General features: G+C 41.7%; 1 protein-coding gene across 1 annotated transcript in view; it reads right to left on the bottom strand.

Moving 5' to 3' along the window:
* The window catches only part of LOC126267234 (uncharacterized), a 451,503-nt gene that overhangs the window by 26,473 nt on the left and 410,150 nt on the right, over positions 1-14,880 (bottom strand). The window contains exon 11 of the mRNA XM_049972216.1: positions 11,998-12,093. Coding sequence (XP_049828173.1) covers positions 11,998-12,093 — 96 coding nt within the window. The remainder of the gene's footprint in view (positions 1-11,997; positions 12,094-14,880) is intronic.

Genomic DNA, 14,880 nt, shown 5'->3' with positions numbered 1-14,880 from the left:
GAAACCTGAAAAAAATACATGCACCTCTAGTAATGTAAACAGAATATTGCAGAAGAAGCTATTCGTTGGAGGTACCATGCGAGGAGCATTTCTACAAAAGAAATAATGAATGGTATGATATGCATGCACAAGTCCAATCGTAACGTAAACTAAACTGCTTCACTTACGTGAATGAAACTGATGGGAATAAAGGAATTGCGATGGTTTGGCTGTAGAGAGACAACTCAAGACAACAGAGAGATAACAATTAATGATAACGATGATTATTAGAAATTTCTTCAGGAAGAAAGTAATGAAACTGTTGCCTGTAATCGCCCGAAAACTGTAGAAATTGTTGTTCAAAATGGCTTCGAGCACCATGCGACTTAAGGGGAGCCGAAGGTGGTCAAATCCAAAAAATTACGATTTTTTTTTGCTACCGAAAATTAATTGGAACATTCCTCTATAATGTAAACTTTGAATTATTGTCCTACTCGCCCTGGAAGTGGAGTTATTACCATTTTCCCCCACGCCTACAAAGGAAATAGGCGGTCGCTGAATGCATCTAACACCTTCTCTTTACTTCCTGGTGAACTGCTTGGGATTTTCTCGGCCTGTTACGCATACGACGCCTTATTTTTTATTTTTTTTTATTTTTTTTTTACGCATACAGCGTGTGTGCAAGGGTTGTACTTGAAAAGTTGGAATGCATTGCCCATGTGCAAAAGCATATGGGAGCACGGCTTCAAATGCTGAAACAAACTTTGGGTTGGAAACACAATAGGAGGGAGAGGCAGGCTTACTGATGAGGTGATTGAACGTCTACAGAGATACTATGGGTATGGTATAAGGCAAAATACTAGTAATGTTAGTGACATGCGAAAAGCAGTGTGGGCATTGTTCCTTCATACTGCCTCTTCCAATGAATACCAACAACACAGCCTGTGCCCAAAAGATTCCTGGTGCAAATATATTGCAAAAAAGGACTATGATCACAAACATGGTTTGACAGCAGCTGTGATAAATGCAATAAAACCAATTTTTCATGACTTAGCGCTGCCAGAGTTGTTACACAAATGTCTTCACGGAAAGACGCAGAATCCTAATGAGGGCGTAAACAATTTGATTTAGAAAGTGATTCCTAAAAGGGTATTTGTAAGCATGAAAACACTGCACTTTGGCATTTATGATGCAGTAGGAACCTACAACCAAGGGAACCGCGTGAAGTGTGAAGTTCTGAAGGCATTAGGATTTACAGCTGGGATGAACACTGTGCGAGCACTAAGAAATATTGACAGAGAAAGGATAAGAGGAGCAAGAAGAAGAGAAAGGCATATGAAGTATGATAGAACAACAGGCCAGAAAAAAAGACTGAAGAGGAAGCTTTTGGAGGAGGAAGAAGAAGACCCTGATAATCCATCCTATAGTGCAGGAATGTATTGAGAAACTTGGATAGCCATTTCCCGTAAATTAGAATTTTTCGAATATAAGGAACATTTTCTCAAAATACACTCAAGCTACAGAGATGAAATGTTTATACAGCACTCCTAGTTGTCAAACTTACATTGTAACACAGCCATTTGGCAATATGTTCAGTAGTTTCGTTTCAGTTTAATTATAAACAATTATTTGTAAATAAACTTGGGTCATTAATAAAAAAATAATTGGAAGGAAACTAGAAAAGATACTCCAAAATACCTCTGTCATAACTGCAATACTAAACCACTCTTCATGTAAAAAAAATTAAAATTTTTCTATTTGGTAGTTTATTCATAAATGTTCCTCAAACTTAGTGATTTTAACATGGGCAGCATAGGCACCTCCGGCTCCCCTTAACTTCTGAGGTCATCAGTCGCCTAGAACTCAGAACTAACTAAACCGAACTAACCTAAGGACAACATACACATCCATGCCCGAGGCAGGATTCGAACCTGCGACCGTAGCGCTCGCTCGGATCCAGACTGTAGCGCCTACAACCGCACGGCCACTCCGGCCGGCAGAAATTGTTGTCTTTATTGTTACTAATAGGACTACTCTGCCTCGATATCCTTGCAGACGCACTTTATTTTTGAAACTTTGTCTCATTTTTTGGATACATCGGTTCAGACCGGATCATGACCATTGCCCCATGTCTATTTTGAAGGACACACAGCTGTCCATCGCAACTCAGGACGCAACTTCACTGATTCTATTCAGCCAGTACACTACATAAGCTGTGAAGACTCAATGGCACCAACTTTTAAGTCCGTAAGAGCATTGTCCGTAAAAGGCAACAGTGTTGGTTCAAGAAACGGCACTGCACAAAGTTTGAATCTGTCGCGAGGGACTTACAGCGTAGTGTGGACTCCATTGTCGAGTCTGGTATTTGTGCTGCCTGTTTAATCCTATTGTCATGTTTATCTGGAGTGTACGTCGAGGCAGCTATTCCGACGTGTCAGACCACACACGGTGTGAGATTCACAAAATAACCATGTATTCGTGTTAAGAAGTTCGTATGAGGATGACCGTGGCAACCTTAAGGTAAACAGTGATTTAATTTGTTTGTTTGCCAGACCACATGATTGAGAGGCTAGCTTCAATCATAATTATTCACATTTGATGAAGGAACATGTAGGGTGGTGACAGAGACAATATTCGTATAGGTTAGCTGACTATGTTCCACGGGATCGTGTGGGTGCAATGAAGCCCCAGGACAGACTGCGAGGAGTTTCTGCGAACTACCCAATCATTCTTATCAGGTTGGCGGATAAGAAGCGGCAATAGCAAAATGCTGTAACATTAATGAGTTATGGTCTTCAGCGACTCGATAGCCATTGGACAGCAATCTCGCTAAAATGAGTTCTCTGGTCAAAGTAACGAAGATTCGATAGCAAACTACTGTGTCAACATTCACTCTACAGGTGTTTGGAAGATCTTGCCTCTACACTAATTACTTGTGGACACTGATTGGTCTGTTTCACAGCTAGTCAACAGAATAAATTTTCTGCTCTAGTTTCTGCAGTGGTGTGCAGGGCTAACGTTACGGATCCCCAGATCCCCTAGAGTAGACCACGAGGAGACTGAATACCGACTGATAAACGCCTCCTCCTTGACTAAGGACTTTTCGGTACAACTAGGGACGAACTAGCCCTCTTACATGAACAAGAATTGAGATGCAGTTACTATCATACTCTCTCTACTGGGATTCATATTACGCCAACATTTTTTTCTTGAAACATGGCATGGCTGATTTGTTTCATTGTCCAGGTCGGTAGCTTCCCCACTAACGATAAAGACGTCGACAGGAAGATATACTTAACCGCTGCTTCCTTTCTTTCCTCCTTCATAATATACACCGATAAGCAAAACAATTGTGACCACTGTCCACAGCCTGGTTAGATGCTTTCTTGTAGCATTGCGGGGGAAATGACGCAGTAAGAAAAGTATCTAAGCGCAACAGAAACGGATTGGGGATTGCACTAGAGAAAATATGTTCTGCAAATGGAGAAATCCATTCGCATTAGAGACTTCGTCAAGGAGCAGATTATTATTTGGCAGAGCCTACGAACGAGTATCTCGAAGAAGGCGAAGCTGGACGAATGTTCACGTCCTACTGTCGTGAGCATCTACGGAAAGTTGTAGAAGGGTAATGAAACTACCACTAGGTGCTAAGTGGTTGGACGTCCAGGAATCTTCACAGAACGTGGGGTTTTTAGGCTTGTCTACTCTCTAAGGTAATATGAGTGACGATCTGTTGCACCTCTAGTGAAAGAGCACAATGCCTGAGGACGCATATGTCTTTCGGAGCACACCATTCAGAGCACATTGTTGAACAAGGGGCTCGGCAGCGGACGACCCCTGCGTGATCACATGTTGGCCCAACGTTTTCGTCAGTTAAGATTGTAGTAGACTGGGGATCATTGAGATTCGACCGTGTATCAGTGGAAACGTGTCAGCTCCTCGGATGAAACACGATTTTGCTACACCAACTCGCTGGTCGTCCCTATTAACGCCGAAATTTGGATGAACGGCTGATCAAAAGGTGCAGCGCGCCACGGACGTTGGCTTGTGGGAGCAGTATTACGCTATGATTGACATTCTCCTGTGCTTGCTTGGGACCTATGGCACGAGTCACAAGGTCAGCTACGGACCACGTGCATCCCTTCGTGCTTGATGTCTTCCCTGAAGACGATCTCATTTTTCGGCGGTGTACTTGTCCGTGTCTCCAAGCCACATTCGTGCTACATTGGTTCGAGGAGCATAATAGTGACGTTAACGTCTTGGTAACCAAATTCCCCTGATGTGAATGCTATGGTCTACGTCTATCGAGTCCCCTCACCTCGTACACAAATCGGCGGCCAGTTATTTACGGGAATTACATGACTTGCGCACAGACACATGGTGCCACCTATCTCCATAAATCTGTTAACGAACTGTAGAATCGATGATGAGCAGAATCGTTGATATATTGGATTACTAAGATAACCCAACAAGCTATGAGGCAGGTGGTCATAATGTTTTGGCTTGATAGTGTATTTTATTTGACAGTGTATAATTACCATACGAAATAAAATATTAACTTGTCGCAATGTGAGTTGTTAGCCGTGCTGCGGCTCGCGTCGGTGCCATGTGTAGCTTTCTGGCAGACCGACTCGTTTAGTTGGCATGGTTGCGTTGTTTGTCTTCTTCTCGTGTTCACTGGCGCCACTCGATTTCATAAGCGTTGCCTATCCGCTAGTGGCAGCAGCGGGGCTTATCGATATGTAGTTCTGCTACATTATCTTTGGGGCGACCTCGTGCTTCTTCCGGGTGCTGTGAGTGAGGAGTTCGGTTGGGGACGCAGGAGCAGCAAAGTCCGTGCAGAGAGACAAAATGCCGGAACCACTGGCGGCGTGTATGGACTGCCGGATCGAAGGAAAGTTGTCACGAGGGATGCTGCATGTTTAAGTTGAGGTCATTGCAAATCGCGTAGAGAAACCTCCACCATTGTGAAACCTCGTGATTCTCCAGTGACTTGGGTTCATGTTGCTGCTCGTCGTGTCGCCAAGGCGAAAAGCAGCGAGTCGAGTACCTGGGGAAGGCGGATCTGATAAGACTTCCTGAGCTTCCTATTACTATCTACTATTTTCGGCTTCAAACACTGTTAAGTTCAACCAGCGGTAGTTTTCCGTCTTCTGGCCGCTAACTCCACAGTCACCTGCCCTGGGGGTTAGTGTATGTAACTGCAGTGTACGTTTCCTCGCCTTGCCGCTGCTGTCCGTTAAGGTGTGTAAGTATGACAGCTTCTTGATTGTGGCGTTCTTCTACCTTAGTGGTAATCATTCCTTCTTGTTACGGGCGCTCTATGTACAGTATTCTGCAGGCGGAGCCCAGACCGTCGCTTCAGGCTTTGGCGTAATTTTACATCTTGCATTTGTTTTGTTGGATGTCAGGTAGCCTCACCAACATTATCATTAGTCGCTAGTTACACTGCCACTAGTCCGAGTTACCATCTTGAGATCTGAATTCAACTCGTGTCTGCCTCTCTCCTCTTTCACGAAAGGATTTTTGGTGTGACCTACTATGAGGTCGATTGCTGGAGCTCTGTCTGTCAGTAGTACTTGTGTTATATTTTATTCTTGTATTATTAAGTTACAATCATTTGTCTCACCTGTTTGATGATCTGTTCTTTTTTTTTAATTAGCTTCTGCTATGCCATTCCCCGTTTGACAGTATATTGGCTAAAAATTTTATAATTGCCATTTTGGCGTTAAAGGCCTTCAGCCGAGAGAGTGGTTACTTGCCTTGAAATTCTGATTGCGACCACACTGACTTATCTTCAAAATTATTGGCTCTCTGTATTTTATATATCTGTTAAATTTTAAATAATTGCCATTTTCCCCGTTAAAGGCCTTGAGCCTTGATTGTGGTCACTTGCTTTAAAATTCTGGTTGCAACCATGTTCGGTTGTTTTCCAAAATTATTTGCTGTCTCTATTTTATGTATGTTCGTTAAATTTTTTATAATGGCCACTCTGGCGTTAAAGGCCTTCAGCCGTGATTAAAATTCCGATTGTGATTACATTGGGTTGTTTTCAAAAATTATTTGTTGTCTGTATTTCATGTATGTTTGCTAAAATTTTTAATAATTGGAATTTTGAGCGTCAAAGGTCTTCAGCCGTGATTGTGGTTACGTGCCTTAAAAGTCCGATTGCGACCTCATTGGCTTGTTTTCAAAAATTATTTATTAAGATAAATGAGTGAAATTCCAAAGCAAACCAAGAGTAATTGATTTGGGCGTCGTCCACGCAATCCTGCTGATTGATAACTCCAGTGGAAAACGGAAAGTCATGAGGTAGATACGCCATGGGTGCATCAGAAATTGATGACAGTGTAACGAATAGCTGCTTAGTGGAGTTAATAGGAACCATGTGCCAATCTTGAAACTGCTTAGTCGTAACAATTGTATATGACCCAGAAATAATGGTATGCTGTTTCGACTGCCGTTACAAAATGGTGTAGCTGATTCCAGCAACTGGCGTAATTACTTGAAGTTTCAGCTATATTGTGTTTTATATTTCGAGAGACTGGGATACATGTTCAAAAGTAAAATCTGAACATCAGTGAACTGTAATATATACTTATAAATTTTCAACGAAGGCAAACTATTGGAACTGCCTACTGCGTCCATCTGGTTGAGCAATTGCAAAACCATTTTTACTGTCAGGTACTGTATCTAGTATCATGACACCATACGGGTAAGTGGGATACACGGTCGGATGTGAACTATGTAAATTGTTGAAGAAAAAACATGTGAGAGGAAACAATATTTAATGTACGACATTGACCTAACATAGTTCGTGGTTGCTAAAAACGTGGGAAGTGTGGGGTAAGAATAACATCCATCAATGACTATGTGGAAAATACGTGTAATATGTTACTGTTACAGGTTTCGAGTAGATGAAGATGTGTTTACGTATAACTAACTTTAACCCAGTCCAAGCACTGTTCTTGGCTCTTACGCTTCTTACACATTGCAAAAGCTGAGAACAGTAACATTTTCAAAGAAATATTCATTCAGAAAACTGAAGTAAATGTCATTTCACCACAACAAACTGTGCCGGCCGGGGTGGCCGAGCGGTTCTAGGCGCTACAGTCTGGAACAGCGCGACCGCTACGGTCGCAGATTCGAATCCTGCCTCGGACATGGATGTTTGTGATGCCCTTAGGTTAGTTAGGTTTAAGTAGTTCTAAGTTCTAGGTGACTAATGACCTCAGAAGTTAAGTCCCATAGTACTCAGAGCCATTTGAACCACAATAAACTGTACTCATCTGCTTCCTTAAAACACAGCCTTGTGTTCGAAAAGGCAATTATGACAAAACTTGTTTACACGAAACGGATGTGCGCATTGCAACAAAAATTCTACAGAGATTAGACACAAGCGATCCTTATAAGAGCAACTAAAAAGCGTGTTTTCAATTTCCGAGAGCTAAAACAAATTCTGAGCAATTTTTCTAATTTAAATTAGTTTCAGGGGAGTTGTTGGGCTTCCGTTTATTACAAATAAATTTTATAATTTTTCAGAGGACTGTTGTTTACTACCATAGATTGTAAAGATTTCAGAGCAGTTCTTCTCACAGTAACATAATACATTCTTCAGTCGAAATATCGAATGGTTGACACTATCTTCTATCGTCCGCTGTTTGGATTTTACTTGACTAGATGGTACAGGCAAAAGAAAGTGCCAGGATGGCGGTGGCGGGTCGAGGGGAGGTAAGGCGACCGAGTCACTGATCCGAAACGATGTTTATCGAAAAAACATCTTCTTCAACTGGACGTTGTCCGGCGGAACGAAAGGGAGGCGGTCGATTTCTCATTTCCTGTTCGTCGGAGAAGTTTATGTCACCATTCTGCAGCAAACTCACTTTAAACGTGAAACGAGACTTCACTGTTTTTCCTCAGCGCTGATACGAGCAGCTATCACGTATTTCGATTTCTCATTTAGTACGTACGTCGTGCACGTAATGGTAGGCAGTAGATACGGTGTTGTTACTTCCTAGAGGAGAGTTGCGTGTCTCACACATAACAAAGTTGCACTTTCTTACCGTGGCGTGGTGCTAACGTCATCGGCCTAAGTGAAAGCTACTGCGGAGGCACACGCAGAGGACAGTAGTTAGATAAGGCCTATTCGTGACAAATAGGGCGGAGAGAATTCCCGAGATCCTGAATTACTACTTAAGATTCACAAAGCCTGGACACCGAGAGCCATTTCGCACCTGTTTTGATATGATTTCCACTTGTCTCCTTCGAAGTCCTCAGTGAACATGGTGATCCTTAAATTATATTTGGGAAGACGGTCTGTTTTGCTCTCCACTATCATTCAAATTGTATCTTATATTCGGCTGAAATTCAGACGGAAAGATGTATTCTGCTGTCATTTTAAATGTTTGGCCAAATATTTTTGACATGAAATTGCATCAAAAGAAGGAGTATATTACAAGACATTCCAGCGCAAAAATTTGACGCTCTCCTACATCTACGTCCGTACTCCGTGTGGCGGAGGGAACCTTGAGTACCTCTATCGGTTCTCCCTTCTATTCCAGTCTCGTATTGTTCGTAAAAGAAAGACTGTCAGTATGCCTCTGTGTGGGCTCTAATTTCTCTGATTTTATCCTCATGGTCTCTTCGCGAGATTTACTCCTCGGTGAAGGTATTTCTCGAAACTTCAACAAAAGCTCTTGCAGAGTCTTCCAGTGAAGTTTATCTATTATCTCCATAACGCCTTTGCGATTACTAAATGATCCTGTAACGAAGCGCGCTGCTCTCCGATGGATCTTCTCTATCTCTTCTATCAACCCTAACTGGTATTCATCCCACACTGGTGAATAGTATTCAAGCAGTGGGCGAAAAATTGTAATGTAACCTTCTTCCTCTGTTTTCAGACTGCGTTTCCTTAGGATTCTTCCAATGAATCTCAGTCTGGCATCTGCTTTACCGATGATTAATTTTATATGGTCATTCCATTTTAAATCACTCCTAATGCCTGCTCCCAGATAACTTATGGAATTAACTGCTTCCAGTTGCTGACCTGCTATACTGCAGCTAAATGATGAAGGATCCTGCTTTCTATGTATTCGCAGCACATTACACTTGTATACACTGAGATTCAATTGACATTCCCTGTACCATGCGTGAATTCGTTGCAGATCTTCCTGAATTTCAGTACAATTATCCATTGTTACAACCTCTCGGTATACCACAGCATAATCCGCAAAAAGTCTCTGTGAACTTACTATGTTATCCACAAGGTCATTTGTTTATATTGTTAATAGCAACGGTCCTACGACACTCCCCTACGGCACACCTGAAACCACTCTTACTTCGGAAGACTTCTCGCCATTGAGAATGACATGGTGCTTTTTGCTATCTAGGAACTCTTAAATCCAATCATACAACTGGTCTGATAGTCCATATGCTCTTACTTTGTACGTTAAACTACTGTGGGGAACTGCGCCTTATGGAAGTCAGAAAAAACAAGGCATCTACCTGGGAAACCGTGTGTATGGACTGAGTCTCGTGGACGAATAGCGCAAGCTGGGTTTTACACAATCGTCTTTTACGAAATCCATGCTGATTACTACTGAGTAGATTTCTAGTTTCCAGAAAAGTCATTATACTCGATCATAATACGTGTTTCAAATTTCTAAAACTGATCGACGTTAGAGATATGTAGCTATAGTTGTGCACATCTGTTCGACGTCCCTTCTTGAAAATGGGGATGACCTGTGCCGTTTTCCAATCTTTTGGAACGCTACGCTCTTCTAGAGATCTACGGTACACCACTGCAAGACGGGGGCAAGTTCCTTCGCGTACTCTGTGTAAAATCGAACTGGTACCTTGGTCGTTGGTAGCTGAAGGAAATGCTTTAAGACCGAAAGAAAAGAAGAAGAGGCTAAGTGGTTTGTAAGTGCAAATTTTATTTTCCTTTCTCCTTTGTAGAGTCAGACTGGCTACAGAAGCCGACCACAATGGCAACACAGCTCTAAGGGGCGTGTCAAGTTTTTGTATCATCCTGTACAGTGAACGGGACGCAGGTAACAGAGGTGGCCAAAATGAAGTGGGGAACTATTGTACGTTGGCGTCAGGTTTGGGGGCCTTGTTGTTAGGAAGGGAAAGCAGGATTGTCTCCTACATATGTTACTTGGATACTGCTCGATGTTACCCCGCAAACGACAACACTGCCTCACATAGAGTGCACAATACCACTGAAACGTTGTTATTTTTCAATTTAGTCTCCTAGTAGATAGAAGCACTTGGTCCAACAATGTTCCAAGGCCTTGATCCCATCTCGAAATTGAGTTTCCTCCACGCCTGAAAAATAGTTGTCCGGCTATCGGTTCTTCGTTTGAAGTCGGTCTTTGTCCACTAAGAAAAATTTTGAGTTTTGGGAACAGATGGATGTCTGACGGAGCCATATAAAGTGAATAAGGAAGGTTTGACAACAATTCATACCTTAGTTCGTGTAATTTTGCCATGGCGTTGGCACATATGCCCGGTTGGGTATTGTCTTGATGGAAGATGACTTTCTTCCTTGCTAAACCCGGTCTTTTTTCGCATATCACTTGCTACAATTTGTCCAGGAGGTCATCATAGTATTCTCCACTAATTGTTTGCCCAGTGAGGAGATAATCCACAAATAGAAACAGCTTCGCAACACACAACACTGGTGCCATGACCTTTCCCGCCTAAGGAATGGTCTTTGCTTTCATTGGTGGTGGAGAATCAGCATGTTTCCACTGATTTGACTGTTTTTTTGTCTCTGGGGTACAGTTGTGCATCCAAGTTTCATCTTTGGGCACAAGTAGGCTCAAAAAATCTTTTTCGTTTCTCCTAAAATGAGCCAAACATTTTTGCGATATGTCCATTCTCATGCGTTTTTGATCCAGCGTCAGGAGTCGCGGCACCCATCTTGCAGATAATTTCTTGACTTCTAATTTTTCAGTTACAATGTGATATACCGTTTCAGATGACATCTGGCAAGCGTGATCAATTTCAGGCACTTTCAATCAGTGATCCTCCATAAACATTTTGTACATTTTTACAATGATTTCTGGAGTAGTGACACATTTTGGCCGAGCACTATGCGGATCATCATCTAAGCTCTCCCGACCAAATTTAAATTTGTTTTTCCTCTTGGCAACAGTTGAATATGAAGGAGCAGAGTCCCCCAGTGTATTCGGGAAATGGGCATGAATGTCCTTCGCTTTCACACCTTTCTTTACGAAGTACGCAATCAATGCTACAATCTAGATTTTTCTCCATCTTCGCAAATCATTTCGCGGCAACAACAACAGGGGCACGTTACCGCCACAGCTCTCTCCTAGCACAGACGCGGCATGAGTTTACAGGCAACAGTCCAATAAATATCACGTGAACATCTCGTTGCGCTAGTGCTAACATCTCGTGGTGATTCCGTGAACATTTGAAACCACTCTCGTACATCAGAAGCACTGCCCCGGGTATTCGTAGCCATGGACAATGTAACGTTCACAGAAACTGTTCTAGGCTACATGAAGCAATCTCGACCCACTCATTAAAATGGCGTACGAAAATACATATTGTCTCACAGTTACGTCGATAAAAGAACGCTACTCGCCTGGTGGAAGTTGCCATCTTTACTCCTCTCTGCCGTGCTGCTGTCTGTTCATGTACTGCATTATCCTCCTCATGAAACATCCACAATGTTGCCATTAATGAGCAGTGATTCTGGTGACTGAGTTGTCAAGGCACAAATCGCGACCGAGACTCGTAGCTTTGTGTATAGTGACAATAACACAACAATTGATGAGTACTGGTGTTATTTAAATGCAACCGATTTAGGTGATACAATCCACTATCTTCAGGCCCCTCTACGGCCCAGGTGTAGTACGTTTTCAAGGGGAATCCTCAACATATTTGTAGTAAGAGGACCGGATTCCGTCAGGGTCTGCGGATCTTATCATGCATGGTGCGTTTGGCTGCAGAAGCTGTAAAAGTCGGTAGTGCAGGTTGTCTACTTACAGTGTTGACAGTGGTCGCCGCTGGTGGCTGGCGGGCAGTGGCAGGTTCGCGGCTTGATGCAAGTCCCTCCGTGCTGGCAGGCCGGCTCACATACCGCTGTAACAAGTACAGTGGTGGAATCAAGCACAGTAACGTACATAAGACTCTACACTACTTGTAAAATAAATTTGTGAGACATAGCAAGTAAATAGTCAGTAATAATCGAATTGACCCCCTCAGTCTTTATGGACATACTGCACTAACAGCACTGGATCCGAAGGTTGCCTAATATAATCCTGCCATGTGATGAAATTGTTATCCCGGGATTAAACTAACAAAGCGGAAAAATTTGGTAGTGCCAAGTTGCTGTTCTGCTGATCACCAGTCTATTCACCACACTCCATGCTGATGTCCCAAACCTCTTCTCACCGTTTCAAGAAGTGAGGTCGCGTTGAGTCTGTTGACTATGACCTACCCGTACGTAGGAAAGTTAAGCCAAAAGCCGTCCTTGGATCTAAGTAGCCTGTGTGCCCTAGGTAATATCACTAAGCGGATCGTCGACCTGTCCAGTAAGGGAACAGAATATGCCAAATGGAAATGTGACGTTTTAAAATTTGTGTTTCAGCAAACGACTCATAGGAAGATAACACTGACGTCGAAATGGCACTGAGCAGAACTGAAAGAATTGAAAAAAAATAAGTCGCCTGGTTCGGATGGAACCCCAATTTGGTTTTACAGAGAGTACTCTCTGGCATTGGTCCTAACTTAATTTGCATATAACAAATCTCTCTCCCTGCGCAGAGGCCCAAGCGAACGGGAAAAGCGAGTGGAAAAACAAAAAAAATTACAGGCTTATATCGGCAAAGTCGGTTTACTGAAGAATTCTTGACAATATTCCAAGTTCGAATGTCATAAATTTCCTGAGACAGAAAAGCATTTATTTACAAATTATTAATGATTTGGAAGGCGTCGCTTGTGCGAAAATCAGCTTGGCCTTTTCTCGCACGATATGCTGCGGAGCTGTACCCTTTACAGACAGATTTCATATTCCTAGGTTTTCGGAAAGCGTTTGGCTCAGTGCGAATGAACCCTGAAAGGTATTAACTGGTAGTGGTACAAAGTACCCTACGGCATGAACCGCATGGTGGCTTGCGTTAAAGAAATGTAGATCTAGACGTACATGTACATGAAGATGTAGACGAGTCATCGTCCAGTTTTACTTAGTTAGGCTAATACGATACTTTCGAGTAGTTCTGTAGATGCTTCGTTAGGATGATCACAATGAAAAATATTTCTTTCGATTACCTGAGAAGCAAGGGTACCTGATCCACTGTCGACTAACATTAAATACCTATTGTTCATTTTCGTCAGCTAAGAAGTGAATAGCTAAAAAAGAAGATAAATATTCTCACTTTTGGATTGTAAGACTGACATAAAACTTTTTGCCAATCAGATGTTGGATTAATTGGAAAATACATTTTCCTCATAAATGCTAATGTTCGTCTTTTGCTAATCAGAATTCTGATAATAAATTTATTCCTCTAGCTCTTTCAGGAAAGATAAGTTCCACCCCCCAGCTAATGTTGTACCATTTGTAACGAACATAAAAAGGAAACTTTAGTGTAGATTTCTTAAAATATTAACCTCTCAGACTGATGAAATCGCGGTGGAATTATTTATGTATATAAATCAAGATTTAACTCTTCATTTGCTGAAATTCTTAAATCTCCTACAGCTCTTCACCGACTGCTTTGAAATTTTGACACAACGTTGTATTCGAATACGCATCATTTTACAGTATATAAATACAAATATAATACCCCACTTTGTTAGTAGTAAAAATCTCGAAACGTTCTTGAGCGATAAACTTCATACTTTTACATGATACCCAAATGAAAATTCAGTTGCACGTAGGCTATACACTTATAATATATATTATATATAAATATATGTATGATATGTAGAGCAGAACTCTTGTTAAAAAAAGGCCTCCAGAAATTCTTATTCGATTTATTTTAAATTTTTAAACTTTATTCTAAGGAAATTTCGATGGACACAGGCTCTATAATGTTAAATATATATAAAAATATATATAATACAAAAGGGAAAATCTCGAAATGATCTCCACCAATTTACTTCAAATTGTTACACAAGGCAGTAATTAAGCATTAATATGGACGTTGGCTTCATAATTAGTTCAACAACAATATACAGTTTTTCTGTCAGAACTAACTCCAAAGAAAATGCTATTCTTTCCGCTGCTGTGATTATGTGCGGTTTTGTTTCTTGCAGTCAGTTTTAACTACGATGAGTAGAGTTTTTAAACCATTCAATAATTATAATACTACATCCGAATTTGAATTTGTAATTAAAATAAGCAAAGCTCAAGATGAGAGAGAGGGGGAAGAGAGTGTGGACACAGAAGGGGGGTAGCAAGGAAATGTGGTGCTGAGAGGAGGAAGGAGGAGGTGGAGGAGGAGGAGTACAGAAAAAGTGTGAGAAATTGATGGGCAGAGAGGGGGTACAGGATAAGATGGGCAAGGAGAGGGGAAGGAGGACATAGATACATAATCAAGAGCTGCAAAGCATTGCCGGTTTCGCTAGTATTTAATACACATTTTTCCTTGCAAGTCCTCAAATTTGCAATCACCGCTTTGACTACAGTGTCATTTGTGCTGCAAATTGACCATTACCAATCGATTGTATCAACGTTTTGATTTCTTTTTTAAATTGTCGTTGAGCTGAAAATAAATTTGTGTACACAGTTGCCTTTCGCCAGTTGTCAACAAATCCTGGAACTATCTAATTACGCAGCGCAATTCACTGAAGATTTATTGTTGCAACTGTTCATGTTGAGTACATGAAATGACTACGTTTACCGATGAACAGCTCAAGCGTTTCGGA

Source organism: Schistocerca gregaria, chromosome 4, assembly GCF_023897955.1.
Source record: "Schistocerca gregaria isolate iqSchGreg1 chromosome 4, iqSchGreg1.2, whole genome shotgun sequence".
Classification (NCBI taxonomy): Eukaryota; Metazoa; Arthropoda; class Insecta; order Orthoptera; family Acrididae; genus Schistocerca; species Schistocerca gregaria.
Note: the sequence above shows the minus strand (reverse complement) of the source record. Positions and strands in the feature narration are given on the sequence as shown.